Source organism: Bombina bombina, chromosome 4 (genome assembly GCF_027579735.1).
Source record: "Bombina bombina isolate aBomBom1 chromosome 4, aBomBom1.pri, whole genome shotgun sequence".
Lineage (NCBI taxonomy): Eukaryota > Metazoa > Chordata > Amphibia > Anura > Bombinatoridae > Bombina > Bombina bombina.
Genome location: NC_069502.1, coordinates 109,140,360 through 109,159,066, shown reverse-complemented (window position 1 = coordinate 109,159,066; position 18,707 = coordinate 109,140,360). Strand labels below are relative to the sequence as shown.

The 18,707-nt window shown below is 39.5% G+C and overlaps 1 protein-coding gene across 4 annotated transcripts in view; it reads right to left on the bottom strand.

Moving 5' to 3' along the window:
• MMUT (methylmalonyl-CoA mutase) overlaps window positions 1–18,707 on the bottom strand; it is a 212,893-nt gene that overhangs the window by 117,298 nt on the left and 76,888 nt on the right. For all 4 annotated transcript variants that reach the window (XM_053709592.1, XM_053709593.1, XM_053709591.1 and 1 more), the window contains 3 exons: window positions 11,025–11,392; window positions 6,423–6,580; window positions 6,094–6,265 (listed from right to left, as the gene is read on the bottom strand). In XM_053709592.1, the coding sequence (XP_053565567.1) occupies window positions 6,094–6,265; window positions 6,423–6,580; window positions 11,025–11,392 (698 nt within the window). The remainder of the gene's footprint in view (window positions 1–6,093; window positions 6,266–6,422; window positions 6,581–11,024; window positions 11,393–18,707) is intronic.

Sequence of the window (18,707 nt, the reverse complement as noted above, 5' to 3'; positions counted from 1 at the left end):
GCTGCAGGATAAAACCCTGTTGAATAAACATTTTTTATCCATTGGATCTAAAAAGCACAACTGTCCTCGTCAGAGGTAGTGGTACGCTTAGCTAGAGTAGAAACTCTTCTCTCCACCTTAGGAACTGTCTGCCAGAAGTCCCGTGTGGTGGTAACTATTAGAAAACATTCTTCTAAAAAATAGGAGGGGAAGAGAACGGCACACCTGGTCTATCCCATTCCTTATTAAAAAATTTTTAGTAAACCTCTTTAGGTATTGGAAAAACATCAGTACACACCGGCACTGCATATTATTTATCCAGTCTACACAATTTCTCTGGCCCTGCGATTGTACACATTCATTCAGAGCAGCCAAAGCCTCCCTGAGCAACAAGTGGAGGTTCTCAAGCATAAATTTTAAATGTAGAAATATCAGAATCAGGTTAAATCATCTTCCCTGAGTCAAAAAAAAATCACCCACAGACTAAGCATATTGTGAGGTAGTATCATACATGGTTCTTAAAGCGTCTGTATGCTCTGTATCTACCCCCAGAGCTAACTGCTTTCCTTTAATTTCAGGTAGTCTGACTAATACTGCTGCCAGAATATTATTCACCACCTTTGCCATGTCTTGTAAAATAAACGCTATGGGCGCCCTTGATGTACTTGGCGCCATTTGAGCGTGAGTCCCTGAAGCGGGAGTCAAAGGGTCTGACACGTGGGGAGAGTTAGTCGGCATAACTTTCCCCTCGACAGAATCCCTTGGTAAAAGAAACGCTATGGGTGCCCTTGATGTACTTGGCGCCATTTGAGCGTGAGTCCCTAAAGCGGGAGTCAAAAGGTCTGACACGTTGGGAGAGTTAGTCGGCATAACTACCCCCACGACAGAATCCTCTGGTGATAATGTTTTTAAAGACAAAAAATGATCTTTATTGTTTAACATGAAATCAGTACATCTGGTACACATTCTAAGATGGGGTTCCACCATGGCTTTAAAACATAATGAACACAGAGCTTCCTCTATGTCAGACATGTTAGAACAGACTAATAATGAGACTAGTAAGCTTGGAAAACACTTTAAATCAAGTTAACAAGCAAATATATAAAACGTTACTGTGCCTTTAAGAGAAACAAATTTTGTCAAAATTTGAAAAACAGTGAAAAAAAGGCAGTAAAACAAACGAAATTTTTACAGTACATGTAATAAGGTAACAGAGCATTGCACCCACTTGCAAATGGATGATTAACCCCTTAATGCAAAAAACAGATAAAAAAAAAAAAATGACAGATGTTTTTAAAAACAGACACAACAAACTGCCACAGCCAACAGTGGGAAGCTTCAGTTAACTGTTTCTATGCAAAATTTAAGCCAGCCATGTGGAAAAAACTTAGGCCCCAATAAGTTTTATCACCAAACAAATGTTAAAAAACGATTAAACATGCCAGCAAACGTTTTAAAACACATTTTTACAAGAGTATGTATCTCTATTAATAAGCCTGATACCAGTCGCTATCGCTGCATTTAAGGCTTTACTTACATTACTTCGGTATCAGCAGTATTTTCTTAGTCAATTCCATTCCTAGAAAAATATTTTACTGCACATACCTTATCTGCAGGAAAACCTGCACGCCATTCCCCCTCTGAAGTACCTCACTCCTCAGAATGTGTGAGAACAGCAAATGGATCTTAGTTACGTCTGCTAAGATCATAGAAAAACGCAGGCAGATTCTTCTTCCAAATACTGCCTGAGATAAACAGCACACTCCGGTGCCATTTAAAAATAACAAACTTTTGATTGAAGAATAAACTAAGTAGAAAGCACCACAGACTCTCACGACCTATCTATGTTGAGGCTTGCAAGAGAATGACTGAATATGGCAGTTAGGGGAGAAGCTATATAGCAGCTTTGCTGTGGGTGGACTCTTGCAGCTTCCTGTTGGGAAGGAGAATATATTCCATAAGTAATGGATGATCCGTGGACTGGATACACTTAACAAGAGAAAATTGGGTTCAGTGTCCCTTTAATTATATCTTTGAATAGAAACATATTTGCAATATACATGTATTGGTAAAAATGATTATAGTAAATGTTATCACTGGTTTAGTGTTAACATTCTTCTCTGTATGTGAAGCATAGCTAGATAATCTCAGTGCACCAGCATTTTAAATACTGTGGCTGCATACAGAACCAGTGGGGCTTGTATCATGTCAGCAATTAACAAATTGAGTCATTACCAGATGGCACAAGCACCTTAGGCTCTCCGAGCAGATGCTGTGTTTAAAATGCTGGTGCACTGTGAATACTTAAAGTGATTGTAAATCCTAGCGTTTGTGAAATGCTAGGATTTACAATTGGAACAAATAAAGGGGACTTTCAGTCATGTAGTATAAAATACTTCATGCTGAAAGTTCCTTTATTTATTTGTTGAAAGTGTTCGCCGCACTGAGCTGCTCAGGCAGCCCACTGCAGAACGCTATTTGCTGTGAGGTGACAATTCCACCTCTTAGCCAATAGCCATGCACTCCAACTGACGCCAAGCGGAATAGCCCGCACAGCTATTGGCTAAGAGGTGGAATTGTCACCTCACAGCAAATAGCATTCTGCTGTGGGCGCCCTGAGCAGCTCAGTGCGGTGAACGCTTCCAACAAATAAAGGAGCTTTCAGCATGAAGTATTTTATACTTCATGACTGAAAGTCCCCTTTATTTGTTCCAATTGTAAATCATATAGTTTCACAAAAGCTAGGATTTACCATCACTTTAAATGCACTTCTGAAACAGCTATAGCTTTTATTAGGAGCATTTTTGCTAATACAAGTTTATGACAAAAATTCTTCTATTCAAAACTGAAATATATCCATTTGGGTTCAAATTTTGTCTGGAATGTCCCTTTAAAGTCCAAGGAATTATAAATATTTAAATAAATATGATTATCTTATATCTTCAGATCATTTATATTAATAATTATGTATACCAAAAAACGAAAAATGTGCATTTAAAGGGACATTCAACACTGCACACAACATTAATCTATATTCAAAAACTAAAAATCCAGATCAAGCTGCAACGTGCCCCCTTTCTCTTACTTCCTTCCTTCACCGTTGAATCGTCTACGATAACTTCTAAATTTGTGTCCTAATATGGCTTCCTAACTCCCCCCACCGTGACGTATTGAGCTTCTTTTTCAAACCAGCAGCCAATGATATCCCATTCCTCGGACTGCAATGCAAAGCGCGTTCACGGCCCTTAGCGCATGCGTGATAAACTAGGAACACTAAAAGCGGAAACATAATAAGCAAAGTTGTTTCCGTTCCGCTTATATTACGCATAGTACTCTATTTCGTTATATTAGGTAATACCCCTAACCGCATAAACTCCTTAGTTTACATTGTTAAAACAACGGAAACAACTTTGCTTATTATAGTTCCGCTTTTAGTGTTCCTAGTTTATCGCGCATGCCCTAAGGAACGCGCTTTGCATTGAAGTCCGAGAAATGGGATATCACTGGCAGCTAGTTTCAAGAAGAAGCTCTATACGTCACGGTGGGGGGAGTTAGGCAGCCATATTAGGACACAAATTTAGAAGTTATCGTAGACGATTCAACGGTGAAGGCAGGAAGTAAGAGAAAGGGGGCACGTTGCAGCTTGATCTTGATTTTTAGTTTTTCAACATAGATTAATGTTGTGTGCAGCGTTGAATGTCCCTTTAAATGGACATGAAACCTAACATTTTTCTTTCAAGATTAAGATTCAGCATACAGTTTTAACCAACTTTCCATTTTACTTATATTATCAAATTTGCTTCATTCTCTTGCTATCCTTTGTTGAACGAGCAGCAAAGCATCACTGGGAGCTAGCTGAACAGATCAGGTGAGCCAATGACAAAAGGCATTTATGTGCGGCCACCAATCTGCAGCTAGCTCCTAGTAGTGCAGCGCTGCTCCTGAGCATTTTCAACAAAGGATACCAAGCGAACAAAGCAAATTAGATACTAAAAGTTAGAATTTTTTTCCAAATGGTATGCTCTATCTAAATCACAAAAGTTTAATATTAAATCTGACCTGTTCCTACTTACGCTCATTACAAATAGAGTATTTTTTGCATTTACTTTTTGTTTGCAATATTATATATTTGGGACAATAAATGTGATGCGAGTAAAACTGTAGTGTACAATAAATATATTAAATTAAACCCTGCTATTTGATTTATATGGCTTACATCAAAGCTTTGCATAATAGAGCAGTATAAAAACAATTTTAAGTATTATTTGTGCAGAAGGTAAAAAATATGTATTTACTTACAAATGATTCAATATTCCCTTTCCAATAGTGATAGTATCTACCAATGAGGAAAACACTTTGTAAAACGTTTCCAATTTACTTCTATTGTCAAATTTTCTTCGTTCCCATGATATTCTGTGTTGAAGAGATACTTAGGTAGGTGTTTGGAGCTCTACATGACAGGACATAGTGCTGCTATCTAGTGCTCTTGCTAATGGATAGCATTCTTGCAAAACTTCTGCCTTACAGTGCTCAAGAAATAGGCTGGCTCTTAAAGGGACACTGAACCCAAATTTTGTCTTTTGTAATTCAGATAGTGCATGCAATTTTAAGCAACTTTCTAATTTACTCCTATTATCAAATTTTCTTCATTCTCTCGGTATGTTTATTTGAAAAGCAAGAATGTAAGTTTAGATGCTGGCCCATTTTTGGTGAACAACCTGGGTTGTCCTTGGTGACTGGACAGCACCAATAAACAAGTGCTATCCATGGTTCTGAACCAAAACTTTGCTGGCTCCTTAGCTTAGATGCCTTCTTTTTCAAATAAAGATAGCAAGAGAATGAAGAAAAATTGATAATAGAAGTAAATTAGAACGTTGCTTAAAATTGCATGCTCTGTCTGAATCATGAAAGGAAAATTTTGGGTTCAGTGTCCCTTTAAGCGTACGTCCCTGCTTTTCAACAAAATATACCAAAAGAACAAAGAAAATGTGATAATAGAAGTAAATTAGAAAGTTGTTTAAAATCACATGCAAATATGTTGGGTTTCATATCCCTTTAACATCCTTTGTATCAAGTAAATGAAGTTCAATACGTTCAAGGGCACCTCAGAAGAGAGAGACGCTAATCAATTTTTCATAGAGTCCCTGCACTAAGTCACCAAGCTTTATCTTTGACAAAGGTCAAGTGGTGTAAACATGATATAGCTCAGTGTTCACAGTCTGGGTGCAAACTGTGTTGCTTTATTTGTGGAATAAATAAAGATTGTTAAAGACATAAAAGCCTGTAAGAATGGTTACTAGCAAGTAATGGTTTGCTCACTGGTATCAGGAGACTGGGAAAGAGATTTAAGGGAGAATATTGACTTGGTTGGATATCACAAAAGACTGAATTGCAGCAGACAAAAGCTAAAGAAATAAAGGTACAAAGTATTAAAAATGAATTGCAAAAAATGAAGCATGCATGATTTTTCTTTTAATTTAGAGCATTACTGGCAGTGATGCCACAATGTTAAAGCATCTCTTCTATATGACTTAAAGGGATGTGAAACTCCAAAATTTTCTTTAATTATTTAGATAACTTTACAAATTACTTTTTTAATCTAATTTGCTTCATTTTCTTTATATCCTTTTGTCGAAAAAAATAGCATTGCAATACTGGGAGCTAACTTGGAGTCAATAACATGAGGCGTATATGTGCAGCTACCAATCAACAGCTCCTGAGCCTACCTAGGTATCCTTTTCAACAAAGGATATTAAGGGAACAAAAAAATTAGATAATAGAAGTAAATTGGAACATTTTTCTTTTTTAAATCTGAATCATAGAAGAAAAAAATTAGAAGATGTTCTGGAAAATTTCAAAGTTAATCATATTTCCCCCAATATTTGAAAGCCATCAGCCAATCACAAAATGCATGTGTATATATTGTGAAGTTTTGCACATGCTCAGTAGGAGCTGCAACCTCAGAAAGTGTGCCTATAAAAAAAAATCTGCAGGGTTTGATAATGGAAGTATATTGCAAAATGTTTTTCTTCCTAAATTGCCTGCTTTATCGAAATCATGGAACCTTAAATTTGACTTTAGTAGCAATTTTTAAATAAAGGTCTCTAGCTTCACCTGCTCGGTAAGAGACCATCCTGACGTTTGGCAGTGAGCTCTCAGTAGCAGAGATTTCTGATCCTTAGGTTGAAAGTTTTGTTCTATTAAGTTTGCCCACAGACGACGGCCAGCTCTCATTTTGGCAATTTCCATGTAAAAATTCATCCCAATGCCCCAAAAGAATGACAGTCTGTAAGGATTGAAGAATTAAACCCATTAAATGCATACATTTTATACCATGCACAATTCAAAAATAAATGGAAAATAACTGAAATACTAAATCTGGGAAATACAAAACAAAAACTGGATGACTTTCATATCAACAAAGGATTTTTGTTTTTCTTTACCTGGGTGCAAATTCATCAATAGTGAGGCCAGCTTTCAGCCCAGTTCTACAATACTCTAAGCCATCTGCTATTGTGTAAGCCAGTTCCAACACAGCATCAGCTCCCGCTTCCTGCATGTGGTACCCACTGATGGAGATGGAATTAAACTTTGGCATGTGCTGTACAGACAGGTGGAAACAAATGCTGGTTTAGTGCTTGATGAAATGTAGAATACTTGCCATGTTTACTATAGCCGTTTTCTCTAACTCTGTACACAAGAAACAAAGATTCTAACAGACATTAACAATTAATCAAAAGAAAAATATGTATGAAATACAAGAAGGAAAGATTGCAATTTACACACACATTACATATAAATATATCTATACTATAATCGCGTTTGTAATGCGCCCGTCGGTGTCGCCAGTTGCACATGCACCCTCAAAGGAATGTTAGCTGCGCGAGGCAGCCAAAAGAATGTTGGCTGTGCGCGCAGCCAAAAGAATCCACCTGGATGCAGCGTAAGCAAACAAAGCCTTCAAAAAAAAAAAAAAAAAAAAAAAAACACGTAACCGCCCGCACAAAATAACGAAAAAACACGTGCCTGTGTTTTAACAAATACCTAAACCGCCAACCCCCACATCGCAAAATAATAAAGTAATTAAGCCCTAATCTGCAAATTAAACAATGCAAATAACATCATTAACATATTAGCCCCTAAACCGCCAACCCCCCACATCGCAATAAACCTAATTAACCTATTAACCCCTAAACCGCCAAGCCACCACATCGCAATAAACCTAATTAACCTATTAACCCCCTAAATTAACCCCAATTACATAAACTAAGCTACAATCAAAATAAAAAATCCTAACATTAATTTAAAAAAAAAATAACAGAAAAAAAATAAACAAACAAAATTTATCAAAAATAAAAAAAAAATCAAACCTAATCCGTATGAAAATAAAAACACCCCCTAATCTAAACTACCAATAGGCCTTAAAAGGGCCTTTAGTAGGGCATTGCTTTAAGTTAAACATTTCTTTTACTTTTAAAAAATACTAAGTCCCCCCCCAACAGTAAAACCCCCATCAGAACGAGGCTACACGCACAGTGTGGATTGAGCACAACACGCTTTCAAGGCTGTGAGCTGAGCTGTCTATTAGTGGAGGTGAGACCAGAGACTCCCGACGGAATTTCAGCTTGTGTGTGGTAAGCCAGCGTTTATTTATTTTTCTGGGAAGTTTTGCACAAATTTAACATTAAGCCTGTGGAAGCCGCTATAGTGGAACTCAGTTAGTTGAATTTCACTGGAATTGTGTGCATATAATCATTCATATTGCACACTTTGTATTATACTATTGAATTATATTCTCTTACCTACTGTGTCTGTGATCTTGTTTAACAGGAATGCAAGGTACCCCAAATTGAATGCAGTACCTTGCATTCAATTTTCAGTGTACGACGGAGATCGGATGAAGAGGAGCCTCCACGCCGCATTGGACAGCCACCGCTAAAGATCGCCGCTGAGGAACGCCGCTCCGGATCCGTGCATCGGGGAAGCAAGCTCTCCGACGGACTTCAGGAACGGTGAGTACCTATTTGGGGCTTAGTCTTTTTTTTTAAATTAGGTTTTTTTAGGGCTGTAAAAGAGCTGATTGCCCTTTTAAGGGCAGTAAAAGAGCTGAATGCACTTTTAAAGGCAATGCCCATACAAATGCCCCTTTAGGGGCAGTGTGTAGCTTAGTTTTTTTTAGACTTAGTTTTTTTTATTTTTGGGGATTGGTTGGAAGGGGGGTTTTACTGTTAGGGGGTAATTGGTAAAATATTTTAGGAAAAAGAGCTGTTTAACAATGCCTTACAAAAGCACTTTTAAGGGCCATTGGTAGTTTAGTATTAGGTTAAGGGGTGTTTTTGTATTGGGGGCATTTTTTATTTTTATAGGGGTATTAGTTTAGGTTTAAATTTTTGATTTTGGATAGCTTTGTTTATTTTTTTCTGTAATTTTACATTTTTTGCAATATCACCTTTGGGGTTTGTAATTTTTCAAACATAGACTGCTTATCGCCTAATATATATATATTGTATAAGGGCCAGCTCTCACACATGTGGCTATACAATAATATACAATATATGCATCCAGAGGTCAACGGGTCACGTGGCTCACCAATATATCAAGATAAATAATTATACGTTGTACCAGCAAATATATTAAACAATAAATACATTTATAAGCATAGTATTGAGGGTTTTTATTTCTGCCTCCATATAGTTATAGGTTGAAATTTATTTAACTACATTCCAATGCTGAGATACCTACAGTGTTACCTAGGTTCCAAAATGGCAGCATCCATGATTATAGGGAGGTGCATAAAATGTATTTAGTGTCCCTTAAATTTCATGAATATATTGTATAATTAAATATTATGTGATTTATAGCATGTATAAGCATTAAACAATTATTATATGTTTAAAGTTATCTTTTTCTCATAAAAAAAAAAAACCCTGTGGTAAAAGAAACCTATACTTGTGTATATGTGATTATAATATTTTATTATCAGTGTTCTCCCCAGCACCTTTATAGTGAGCACACCACCCAGCTGATTTTACTGACCACCACAATTAATCATCAAATGAATTTAAATTAAATTATACAATTAATTTGCTCTTAGGACAGCTTAACTATCATTTATAAATAACAGCAAAAGTTTCCAGAAATACATATTAAAAACAGCTTTTTCCAAGCGGTGTATTCCTTAACTGCCATTGATCTGTAAAACCTTGTCAATTGTGTGAACAAAACTACAATTTTAAAACATTTATACTGGTATAAATATTCGGGTATACAGGTCTTTTGCAATGCAGCACTCAACTGCAGATACTTGCTACACATACAGGGAGTGCAGAATTATTAGGCAAATGAGTATTTTGACCACATCATCCTCTTTATGCATGTTGTCTTACTCCAAGCTGTATAGGCTCGAAAGCCTACTACCAATTAAGCATATTAGGTGATGTGCATCTCTGTAATGAGAAGGGGTGTGGTCTAATGACATCAACACCCTATATCAGGTGTGCATAATTATTAGGCAACTTCCTTTCCTTTGGCAAAATGGGTCAAAAGAAGGACTTGACAGGCTCAGAAAAGTCAAAAATAGTGAGATATCTTGCAGAGGGATGCAGCACTCTTAAAATTGCAAAGCTTCTGAAGCGTGATCATCGAACAATCAAGCGTTTCATTCAAAATAGTCAACAGGGTCGCAAGAAGCGTGTGGAAAAACCAAGGCGCAAAATAACTGCCCATGAACTGAGAAAAGTCAAGCGTGCAGCTGCCAAGATGCCACTTGCCACCAGTTTGGCCATATTTTAGAGCTGCAACATCACTAGAGTGCCCAAAAGCACAAGGTGTGCAATACTCAGAGACATGGCCAAGGTAAGAAAGGCTGAAAGACGACCACCACTGAACAAGACAAACAAGCTGAAACGTCAAGACTGGGCCAAGAAATATCTCAAGACTGATTTTTCTAAGGTTTTATGGACTGATGAAATGAGAGTGAGTCTTGATGGGCCAGATGGATGGGCCCGTGGCTGGATTGGTAAAGGGCAGAGAGCTCCAGTCCGACTCAGACGCCAGCAAGGTGGAGGTGGAGTACTGGTTTGGGCTGGTATCATCAAAGATGAGCTTGTGGGGCCTTTTCGGGTTGAGGATGGAGTCAAGCTCAACTCCCAGTCCTACTGCCAGTTTCTGGAAGACACCTTCTTCAAGCAGTGGTACAGGAAGAAGTCTGCATCCTTCAAGAAAAACATGATTTTCATGCAGGACAATGCTCCATCACACGCGTCCAAGTACTCCACAGCGTGGCTGGCAAGAAAGGGTATAAAAGAAGAAAATCTATTGACATGGCCTCCTTGTTCACCTGATCTGAACCCCATTGAGAACCTGTGGTCCATCATCAAATGTGAGATTTACAAGGAGGGAAAACAGTACACCTCTCTGAACAGTGTCTGGGAGGCTGTGGTTGCTGCTGCACGCAATGTTGATGGTGAACAGATCAAAACACTGACAGAATCCATGGATGGCAGGCTTTTGAGTGTCCTTGCAAAGAAAGGTGGCTATATTGGTCACTGATTTGTTTTTGAATGTCAGAAATGTATATTTGTGAATGTTGAGATGTTATATTGGTTTCACTGGTAAAAATAAATAATGGAAATGGGTATATATTTGTTTTTTGTTAAGTTGCCTAATAATTATGCACAGTAATAGTCACCTGCACACACAGATATCCCCCTAAAATAGCTATAACTAAAAACAAACTAAAAACTACTTCCAAAACTATTCAGCTTTGATATTAATGAGTTTTTTGGGTTCATTGAGAACATGGTTGTTGATCAATAATAAAATTAATCCTCAAAAATACAACTTGCCTAATAATTCTGCACTCCCTGTATACAAAAAAAAAATCACATTAAATGTCTCTTTGCATGAAGTACCATAAGCCGTGTTTCGTACAATCTCATAAAACAAGTGGCCCACTGGCAGTGCCCCACAGCTTCTATAGTTCTCACACAAAGAAGGGGTTAACTGGTTAAATAGGGGGTTTATTGTATTTGTTGAAAGAATACCTGAGAAGTGTACTGGAATATATCAGCAATGATGCGCATGGATGGCTCTGGGGGAAATATATATGTATTTCTGACCATAAACTCTTTTAAGATATCATTTTGTATGGTTCCAGTCAGCTTTTCCTGGGGGACACCTTGCTCCTGTCCAGTGACAATAAACATAGCCAGGATAGGGATAACAGCACCATTCATGGTCATAGACACAGACATCTTCTCCAAAGGAATCCCATCAAAAAGCATCTTAGTGTCCTCCACTGTATCTATGGCAACTCCAGCCATCCCAACATCTCCATGAACCCGAGGGTTGTCCGAGTCATACCCACGATGGGTAGCAAGGTCAAAAGCAACAGATAATCCCTGCTGACCAGCTGCAAACAAAACAGAAATGATTAACTTTAGCAACAGTTTGTTTCCAGCAAAGATTCAGATAAATTCAGCAATTATATGAATAAATATTAAGGTCCTGATGATCCTAAAGGGACATAATACTTATATGCTAAATCACTTCAAAGTGATGCAGCATAACTGTAAAAAGTTGACAAGAAAATATCACCTTAACATCTCTATGTAAAAAAGGAAGATATTTTACCTTACAAATTCCTCAGCTCACCAGAGTAAGTGTTTTCAAAAAGTTATCTTTCAGTTACTGCTCATCTGCAGGTAAAAAAAAAATGAACAGCAGCCAATCAGCATCAGCAGTGCTGAGGTCATGAACTGTTTTACTGTGATCAAGAGATTTAATTGTAAACTTTCTTAAACTGAATAGGGAAATAACATGAGAGTGCATGTGGCACGCTCCCTTGCAATTCCCAGGACAGGCATACTGATTGGTTGCTTAAAGTCTTTTACAATGGGATGTGAATACTTAAGACATTTTGAGGTAAAAACTAAATTTATGCTTACCTGATAAATTTCTTTCTTTCCGGATATGGTGAGTCCACGGGATCATCAGTTACTGTTGGAAATATCACTCCTGGCCAGAAAGAGGAGGCAACGAGCACCCCAGCAATGCTGTTAAGTATCACTCCCCCACCCCACAATACCCAGTCATTCGGCCGAAGAAAAATCAAGAAAAGGAATAACACAAGGTGTAGAGGTGCCTGATATTTTGTCAAAATTTACGGACTTGAAATAAAGGGCGGGGCCGTGGACTCACCATATCCGGAAAGAAGGAAATTTATCAGGTAAGCATAAATTTATGTTTTTTCCTAAGATGGTGAGTCCACGGGATCATCAATTACTGTTGGAAATCAATACCCAAGCCAGAGGACACAGATGATTAGGGAGGGACAAGACAGGTCACCTAAACAGAAGGCACCACCGCTTGAAGAATCTTTCTCCCAAAAGAAGCCCCAGGCGAGGCAAAAGTATCAAATTTATAAAAATTGGAAAAAGTATGCAAAGAGGACCAAGTTGCAGCCTTGCAAATCTGTTCCACAGAAGCCTCATTTTTGAAAGCCCAAGAAGAAGAGACAGCCCTAGTAGAATGAGCTGTGATTCTCTCAAGAGGCTGCTGTCCAGCAGTCTCATACGCCAAACGAATAATACTTCTCAACCAGAGAGAAAGAGAAGTAGCAGTAGCTTTCTGACCTTTGCATTTCCCAGAAAAACTAACAAACAATTCAGAAGACTGACGAAAGTCTTTAGTCTCCTGCAAATACAATTTAACAGCCCGCACAACATCTAGGTTATGCAACAAACGTTCCTTATTAGAAGAAGGATTAGATCAGAGAGAAGGAACCACAATTTCCTGATTAATATTTCTATCTGAAACAACCTTAGGAAGAAAACCAAACTTGGTACGAAGAACTGCCTTATCTGCATGATATATGAGATAAGGTGAATCGCACTGCAAAGCTGAGAGTTCCGAAACTCTCTGAGCAGAAGAGATAGCAGTAAGAAACATAACCTTCCAAGATAGCAACGTAATATCTATGGAATGCATTGACTCAAACGGAGCCTGTTGCAAAACTTTAAGAACAAGGTTAAGGCTCCAAGGTGGAGCAACAGATTTAAACACAGGCCTGATTCTGACCAAGGCCTGACAAAAAGATTGCATATCTGGCACGTCCGCCAGATGCTTGTGCAACAAAATAGATAGGGCAGAAATCTGACCTTTCAGAGTACTGACAAGACAACCGCTTCTCCAAACCTTCCTAGAGAAAGGATAAAATACTTGGAATCCCGACCCTACTCCAAGAGTATCCTTAGGATTCACACCAGTGAAGATATTTATGCCATATATTATGGTAAATCTTTCTAGTAACAGGTTTACGAGCCTGAATCATGGTCTCAATGACCAACTCAGAAAATCCCTGCTTAGATAAAAACAAATTATGCTTACCTGATAATTTTCTTTTCTTCAATGGAAAGAGTCCACAGCTGCATTCATTGCTTTTGGGAATTAAGAACCTGGCCACCAGGAGGGGGCAAAGACACCCCAGCCAAAAGCTTAAATACTCCTCCCACTCCCCTCATCCCCCAGTCATTCTGCTGAGGAACAAGGAACAGTAGAAGAAATATCAGGGTGAAAAAGGTGCCAGAAGAATAAAAATACAGACGCCCCACAGCTGCATTCATTACTTTTGGGAAAACAATACCCAAGCTATAGCGGACACTGAATGCCAAGACGGGAGGGTACAAGAGGTGGCCCATTTTGAGGGCACCAGGCCTGAAACCACTACCCAACAAAAAGGAAATTTATGCTTACCTGATAAATTGATTTCTTCTACGATACGACGAGTCCACGGATTCATCCTTACTTGTGGGATAGTATCCTCCTGCTAACAGGAAGTGGCAAACAGCACCACAGCAGAGCTGTATATATAGCTCCTCCCTTCTCTCCACCCCCAGTCATTCGACCGAAGGTATAGGAAGAGAAAAGAAAAGCTAAAAGGTGCAGAGGTGACTGAAGTTTTGAAAAACAAAAATATAATCTGTCTTAAAATGACAGGGAGGGCCGTGGACTATCGTAGAAGAAATAAATTTATCAGGTAAGCATAAATTTCCTTTTCTTCTACTAGGTACGATGAGTCCACGGATTCATCCTTACTTGTGGGATACAAAACCAAAGCAACAGGACACGGATGAACGGGAGTGACAAGACAGATACCTAAACGGAAGGCACCACTGCTTGAAGAACTTTTCTCCCAAAAATAGCCTCAGAAGAAGCAAAAGTATGAAATTTGGAAAATTTGTAAAAAGTATGAAGGGAGGACCAAGTCGCAGCCTTACAAATCTGTTCCACAGAAGCCTCATTTTTGAAAACCCAAGAAGCATCGTTTTTAAAAGCCCATGTAGAAGCCACAGCTCTAGTAGAATGAGCCGTAACCTTTTCAGGGGGCTGCTGTCCAGCAGTCTCGTATGCCAGGCAGATGATGCTTTTCAGCCAAAAAGAAAGAGAGGTAGCTGTAGCTTTTTGACCCCTACGTCTTCCAGAATAAACAACGAATAGAGAAGATGTTTGATGGAAATCCTTGGTCGCTTGTAAGTAAAACTTCAAAGCCTGAACCACGTCCAAGTTATGTAAGAGACGTTCCTTCTTAGAAGAAGGATTAGGACACAAGGAAGGAACAACAATTTCCTGATTAATATTCTTATTATAAACAAGCTTAGGAAGAAATCCAGGTTTAGTACGCAAAACCACCTTATCAGAATGGAATATAAGATAAGGCAAATCACATTGCAACGCAGAAAGCTCAGAAACTCTTCGAGCCGAAGAGATAGCAACTAAAAACAAAACTTTCCAAGATAATAGTCTAATATCTATGGAATGCATGGGTTCAAACGGAAACCCCTTGCAGAACATTGAGAACTAAATTCAAACTCCATGGCGTAAGGAACTAGCTGATAATCCCTTCTCCAATCCTTCTTGGAGAAAGGACAAAATCCTACGAATCTTAACCCTACTCCACGAGTAGCCCTTGGATTCGCACCAACAAAGATATTTACGCCATATCTTATGGTAAATCTTTCTCGTGACAGGCTTGCGAGCCTGAATCAAAGTATCAATGACCGAGTCAGAGAATACCTGCTTAGATAAGACTAAGCGTTCAATCTCCAAGCAGTCAGCTGCAGAGAAATTAGATTGGGATGTTGGAACGGACCTTGAATGAGAAGGTCCTGTCTCAATGGCAGTTTCCACGGTGGCAGAGATGACATGTCCACTAGATCTGCATACCAAGTCCTGCATGGCCACGCAGACGCTATCAGGATTACTGAAGCTCTCTCCTGTTTGATTCTTGCAATCAGACGAGGTAGGAGAGGAAATGGAGGAAACACATAAGCCAGGTTGAACGACCAAGGTACTGCTAGAGCATCTATCAGTACAGCTTGGGGATCCCTTAACCTGGACCCGTAACAAGGAAGTTTGGCATTCTGACAAAATGCCATCAGATCCAATTCCAGCGTTCCCCATTGACGGATCAATGATGCGAACACCTCCGGATGGAGTTCCCACTCCCCCGGATGAAAAGTCTGACGACTTAGAAAATCCGCTTCCCAGTTCTCTACTCCTGGGATATAGATTGCCAATAGGTGGCAAGAGTGAGTCTCCGCCCATCGGATTATCTTTGAAACCTCTATCATCGCTAGAGAACTCCTTGTTCCCCCTTGATGATTGATATATGCTACAGTCGTGATATTGTCCGACTGGAATCTTTTGAATTTGGCCAAAGCCAACTGAGGCCACGCCTGAAGCGCATTGAATATTGCTCTCAGTTCCATAATATTGATTGGTAGTAGAGACTCCTCCTGAGTCCAAACACCCTGAGCCTTCAGGGAATTCCAGACTGCACCCCAGCCCAAGAGGCTGGCGTCCGTCGTCACTATTACCCATGCTGGCCTGCGGAAGCACATTCCCTGGGACAGATGATCCTGTGACAACCACCAAAGAAGAGAGTCTCTGGTTTCTTGATCCAGATTTATCTGAGGAGATAAATTAGCATAATCCCCATTCCACTGTCTGAGCATGCACAGCTGCAGTGGTCTGAGATGAAAGCGAGCAAACGGAATGATGTCCATTGCTGCTACCATTAATCCAATGACCTCCATACACTGAGCCACTGATGGCCGAGGAATGGACTGAAGTGCTCGGCAAGTATTTAGAATCTTTGACTTTCGGACATCTGTCAGAAATATTTTCATGTCTACCGAGTCTATCAGAGTTCCCAAGAATGGAACTCTTGTTAGTGGAACTAGTGAACTCTTTTCTATATTCACTTTCCAACCGTGAGTTCTTAGAAATGCCAACACGATGTCCGTGTGAGATTTGGTCAGATGATAAGTTGACGCCTGGATCAAAATATCGTCCAGATAGGGCGCCACTGCTATACCCCGAGGCCTGAGAACCACCAGAAGGGACCCTAGAACCTTCGTGAAGATCCTGGGTGCTGTGGCCAACCCGAAGGGAAGAGCCACGAACTGAAAATGTTTGTCCAGGAAGGCAAACCTTAGGAACTGATGATGATCCTTGTGAATAGGAATATGAAGGTATGCATCCGTCAAGTCCACGGTAGTCATATATTGACCCTCCTGTATCATTGGCAAAATTGTTCGTATAGTCTCCATCTTGAATGATGGGACTCATTTGTTTAGGCATTTGAGATCTAAAATTGGTCTGAAAGTTCCCTGTTTTTTGGGAACCACAAACAGATTTGAGTAAAACCCTTGTCCCTGATCTAGTTTTGGAACTGGGCAAATTACTCCCATGGTATAGAGGTCTTTTACACAGCGTAAGAATGCCTCTCTTTTTGTCTGGTCTACAGACAAACGTGAAAGATGAAATCTCCCTCTTGGGAGAAATTCCTTGAATTCCAGCTGATACCCCTGGGTCACAATTTCCAATGCCCAGGGATCTTGAACATCTCTTGCCCAAGCCTGAGCAAAGAGAGAAAGTCTGCCCCCTACTAAATCCGGTCCCGGATCGGGGGCTGCCCCTTCATGTCGTCTTGGTAGCAACAGTGGGCTTCTTGGCTTGTTTACCTTTGTTCCAGGCCTGGTTAGGTCTCCAGACTGACTTGGATTGAGCAAAATTCCCTTCCTGCTTTGTGGCGGAAGAGGAAACAGAGGGTCCTTTAAAGTTTTGAAAGGAACGGAAATTATTTTGTTTACCCCTCATCTTCACAGCCTTATCCTGATGCAGGGCATGACCTTTACCTCCAGTAATGTCAGAAATGATTTCCTTTAATTCAGGCCTGAATAGGGTCTTACCTTTAAAAGGAATAGCTAACAGCTTAGATTATGATGACACATCAGCAGACCGAGACTTGAGCCATAATGCTCTACGCGCTAAGATGGCAAAGCCTGCATTTTTCTCCGCTAATTTAGCCATTTGAAAAGCGGCATCTGTAATAAAAGAATTAGCGAGCTTGAAAGCCTTAATTCTATCCAAAATATCATCTAATGGGGTCTCAACTTTAAGAGACTCCTCTAGAGCCTCAAACCAAAAAGCTGCTGCATTAGTAACTGGAACAATGCAAGCTATAGGTTGTAGAAGAAAACCCTGATGAATAAACAATTTCTTTAGAAGACCCTATAATTTTTTATCCATAGGATCTTTGAAAGCACAACTGTCCTCAATAGGTATAGTTGTACGCTTAGCTAGGGTAGAAATAGCTCCTTCCACCTTAGGGATCGTTTGCCAAGAATCCCGAATGGTGTCAGATATGGGAAACATTTTGTTAAAATTAGGAGGGGGAGAGAACGGAATGTCTGGTCTATCCCATTCCTTTGTAACAATGTCCGAAATTCTTTTAGGGACTGGAAAAACATCAGTGTAAGTAGGTACCTCTAGATATTTGTCCATCTTACACAATTTCACTGGTGGTATCCCAATAGGGTCACAATCATCCAGAGTCGCTAAAACCTCCCGGAGTAACAGGCGGAGGTGTTCAAGCCTAAATTTAAAGGACATCATGTCCAAATCTGTCTGAGGCAATACATTTCCTGAATCTGAAAGTTCTCCCTCAGACAGCAATTCCCCAACCCCCAAATCAGAGCACTGTGAGGGTACATCGGAAATGGCCAATAAGGCATCAGAGGGCTCAGTATTTACCTTAATACCTGACCTACTGCGTTTACCCTGTAAAACTGGCAGTTTAGATAATACCTCTGTAAGGGTAGTAGACATAACTGCAGCCATATCTTGCAGAGTAAAATAATTAGACGCACTAGAAGTACTTGGCGTCGCTTGAGTGGGCGTTAAAGGTTGTGACACTTGGGGAGAATTGGATGGCATAACCTGATACTCTTCAGACTGAGAATCATCCTTAGACATACTTTTATCACCTAAAATATGTTCTTTGCAGTGTAAGGCCCTTTCAGTACAAGAAGGACACAATGTAAGTGGGGGTTCCACAATGGCTTCTAAACACATAGAGCATTGACTTTCCTCAATGTCAGACATGTTGAACAGGCTAGTAATAACCACAAAAGTCGTGAAAACACTTTATTTATTGAAAAAAAATAATTTTGAAAACACAAGTACTGCGCCTTTAAGAAGTAAAAAAGCGCACAATTTTTCCAAATCTGCTTACAAATGCTATTAAGCGTTCAAATTTAGCATATATCTTTCCTATATTGTAGTCTGATATTGCACCACAAGTTTGGGACAATTTAACCCTCTAAATGAAAATCATCACACCAAAAACGTTATGAAAACAACTTAGACAACACCCTGCACCT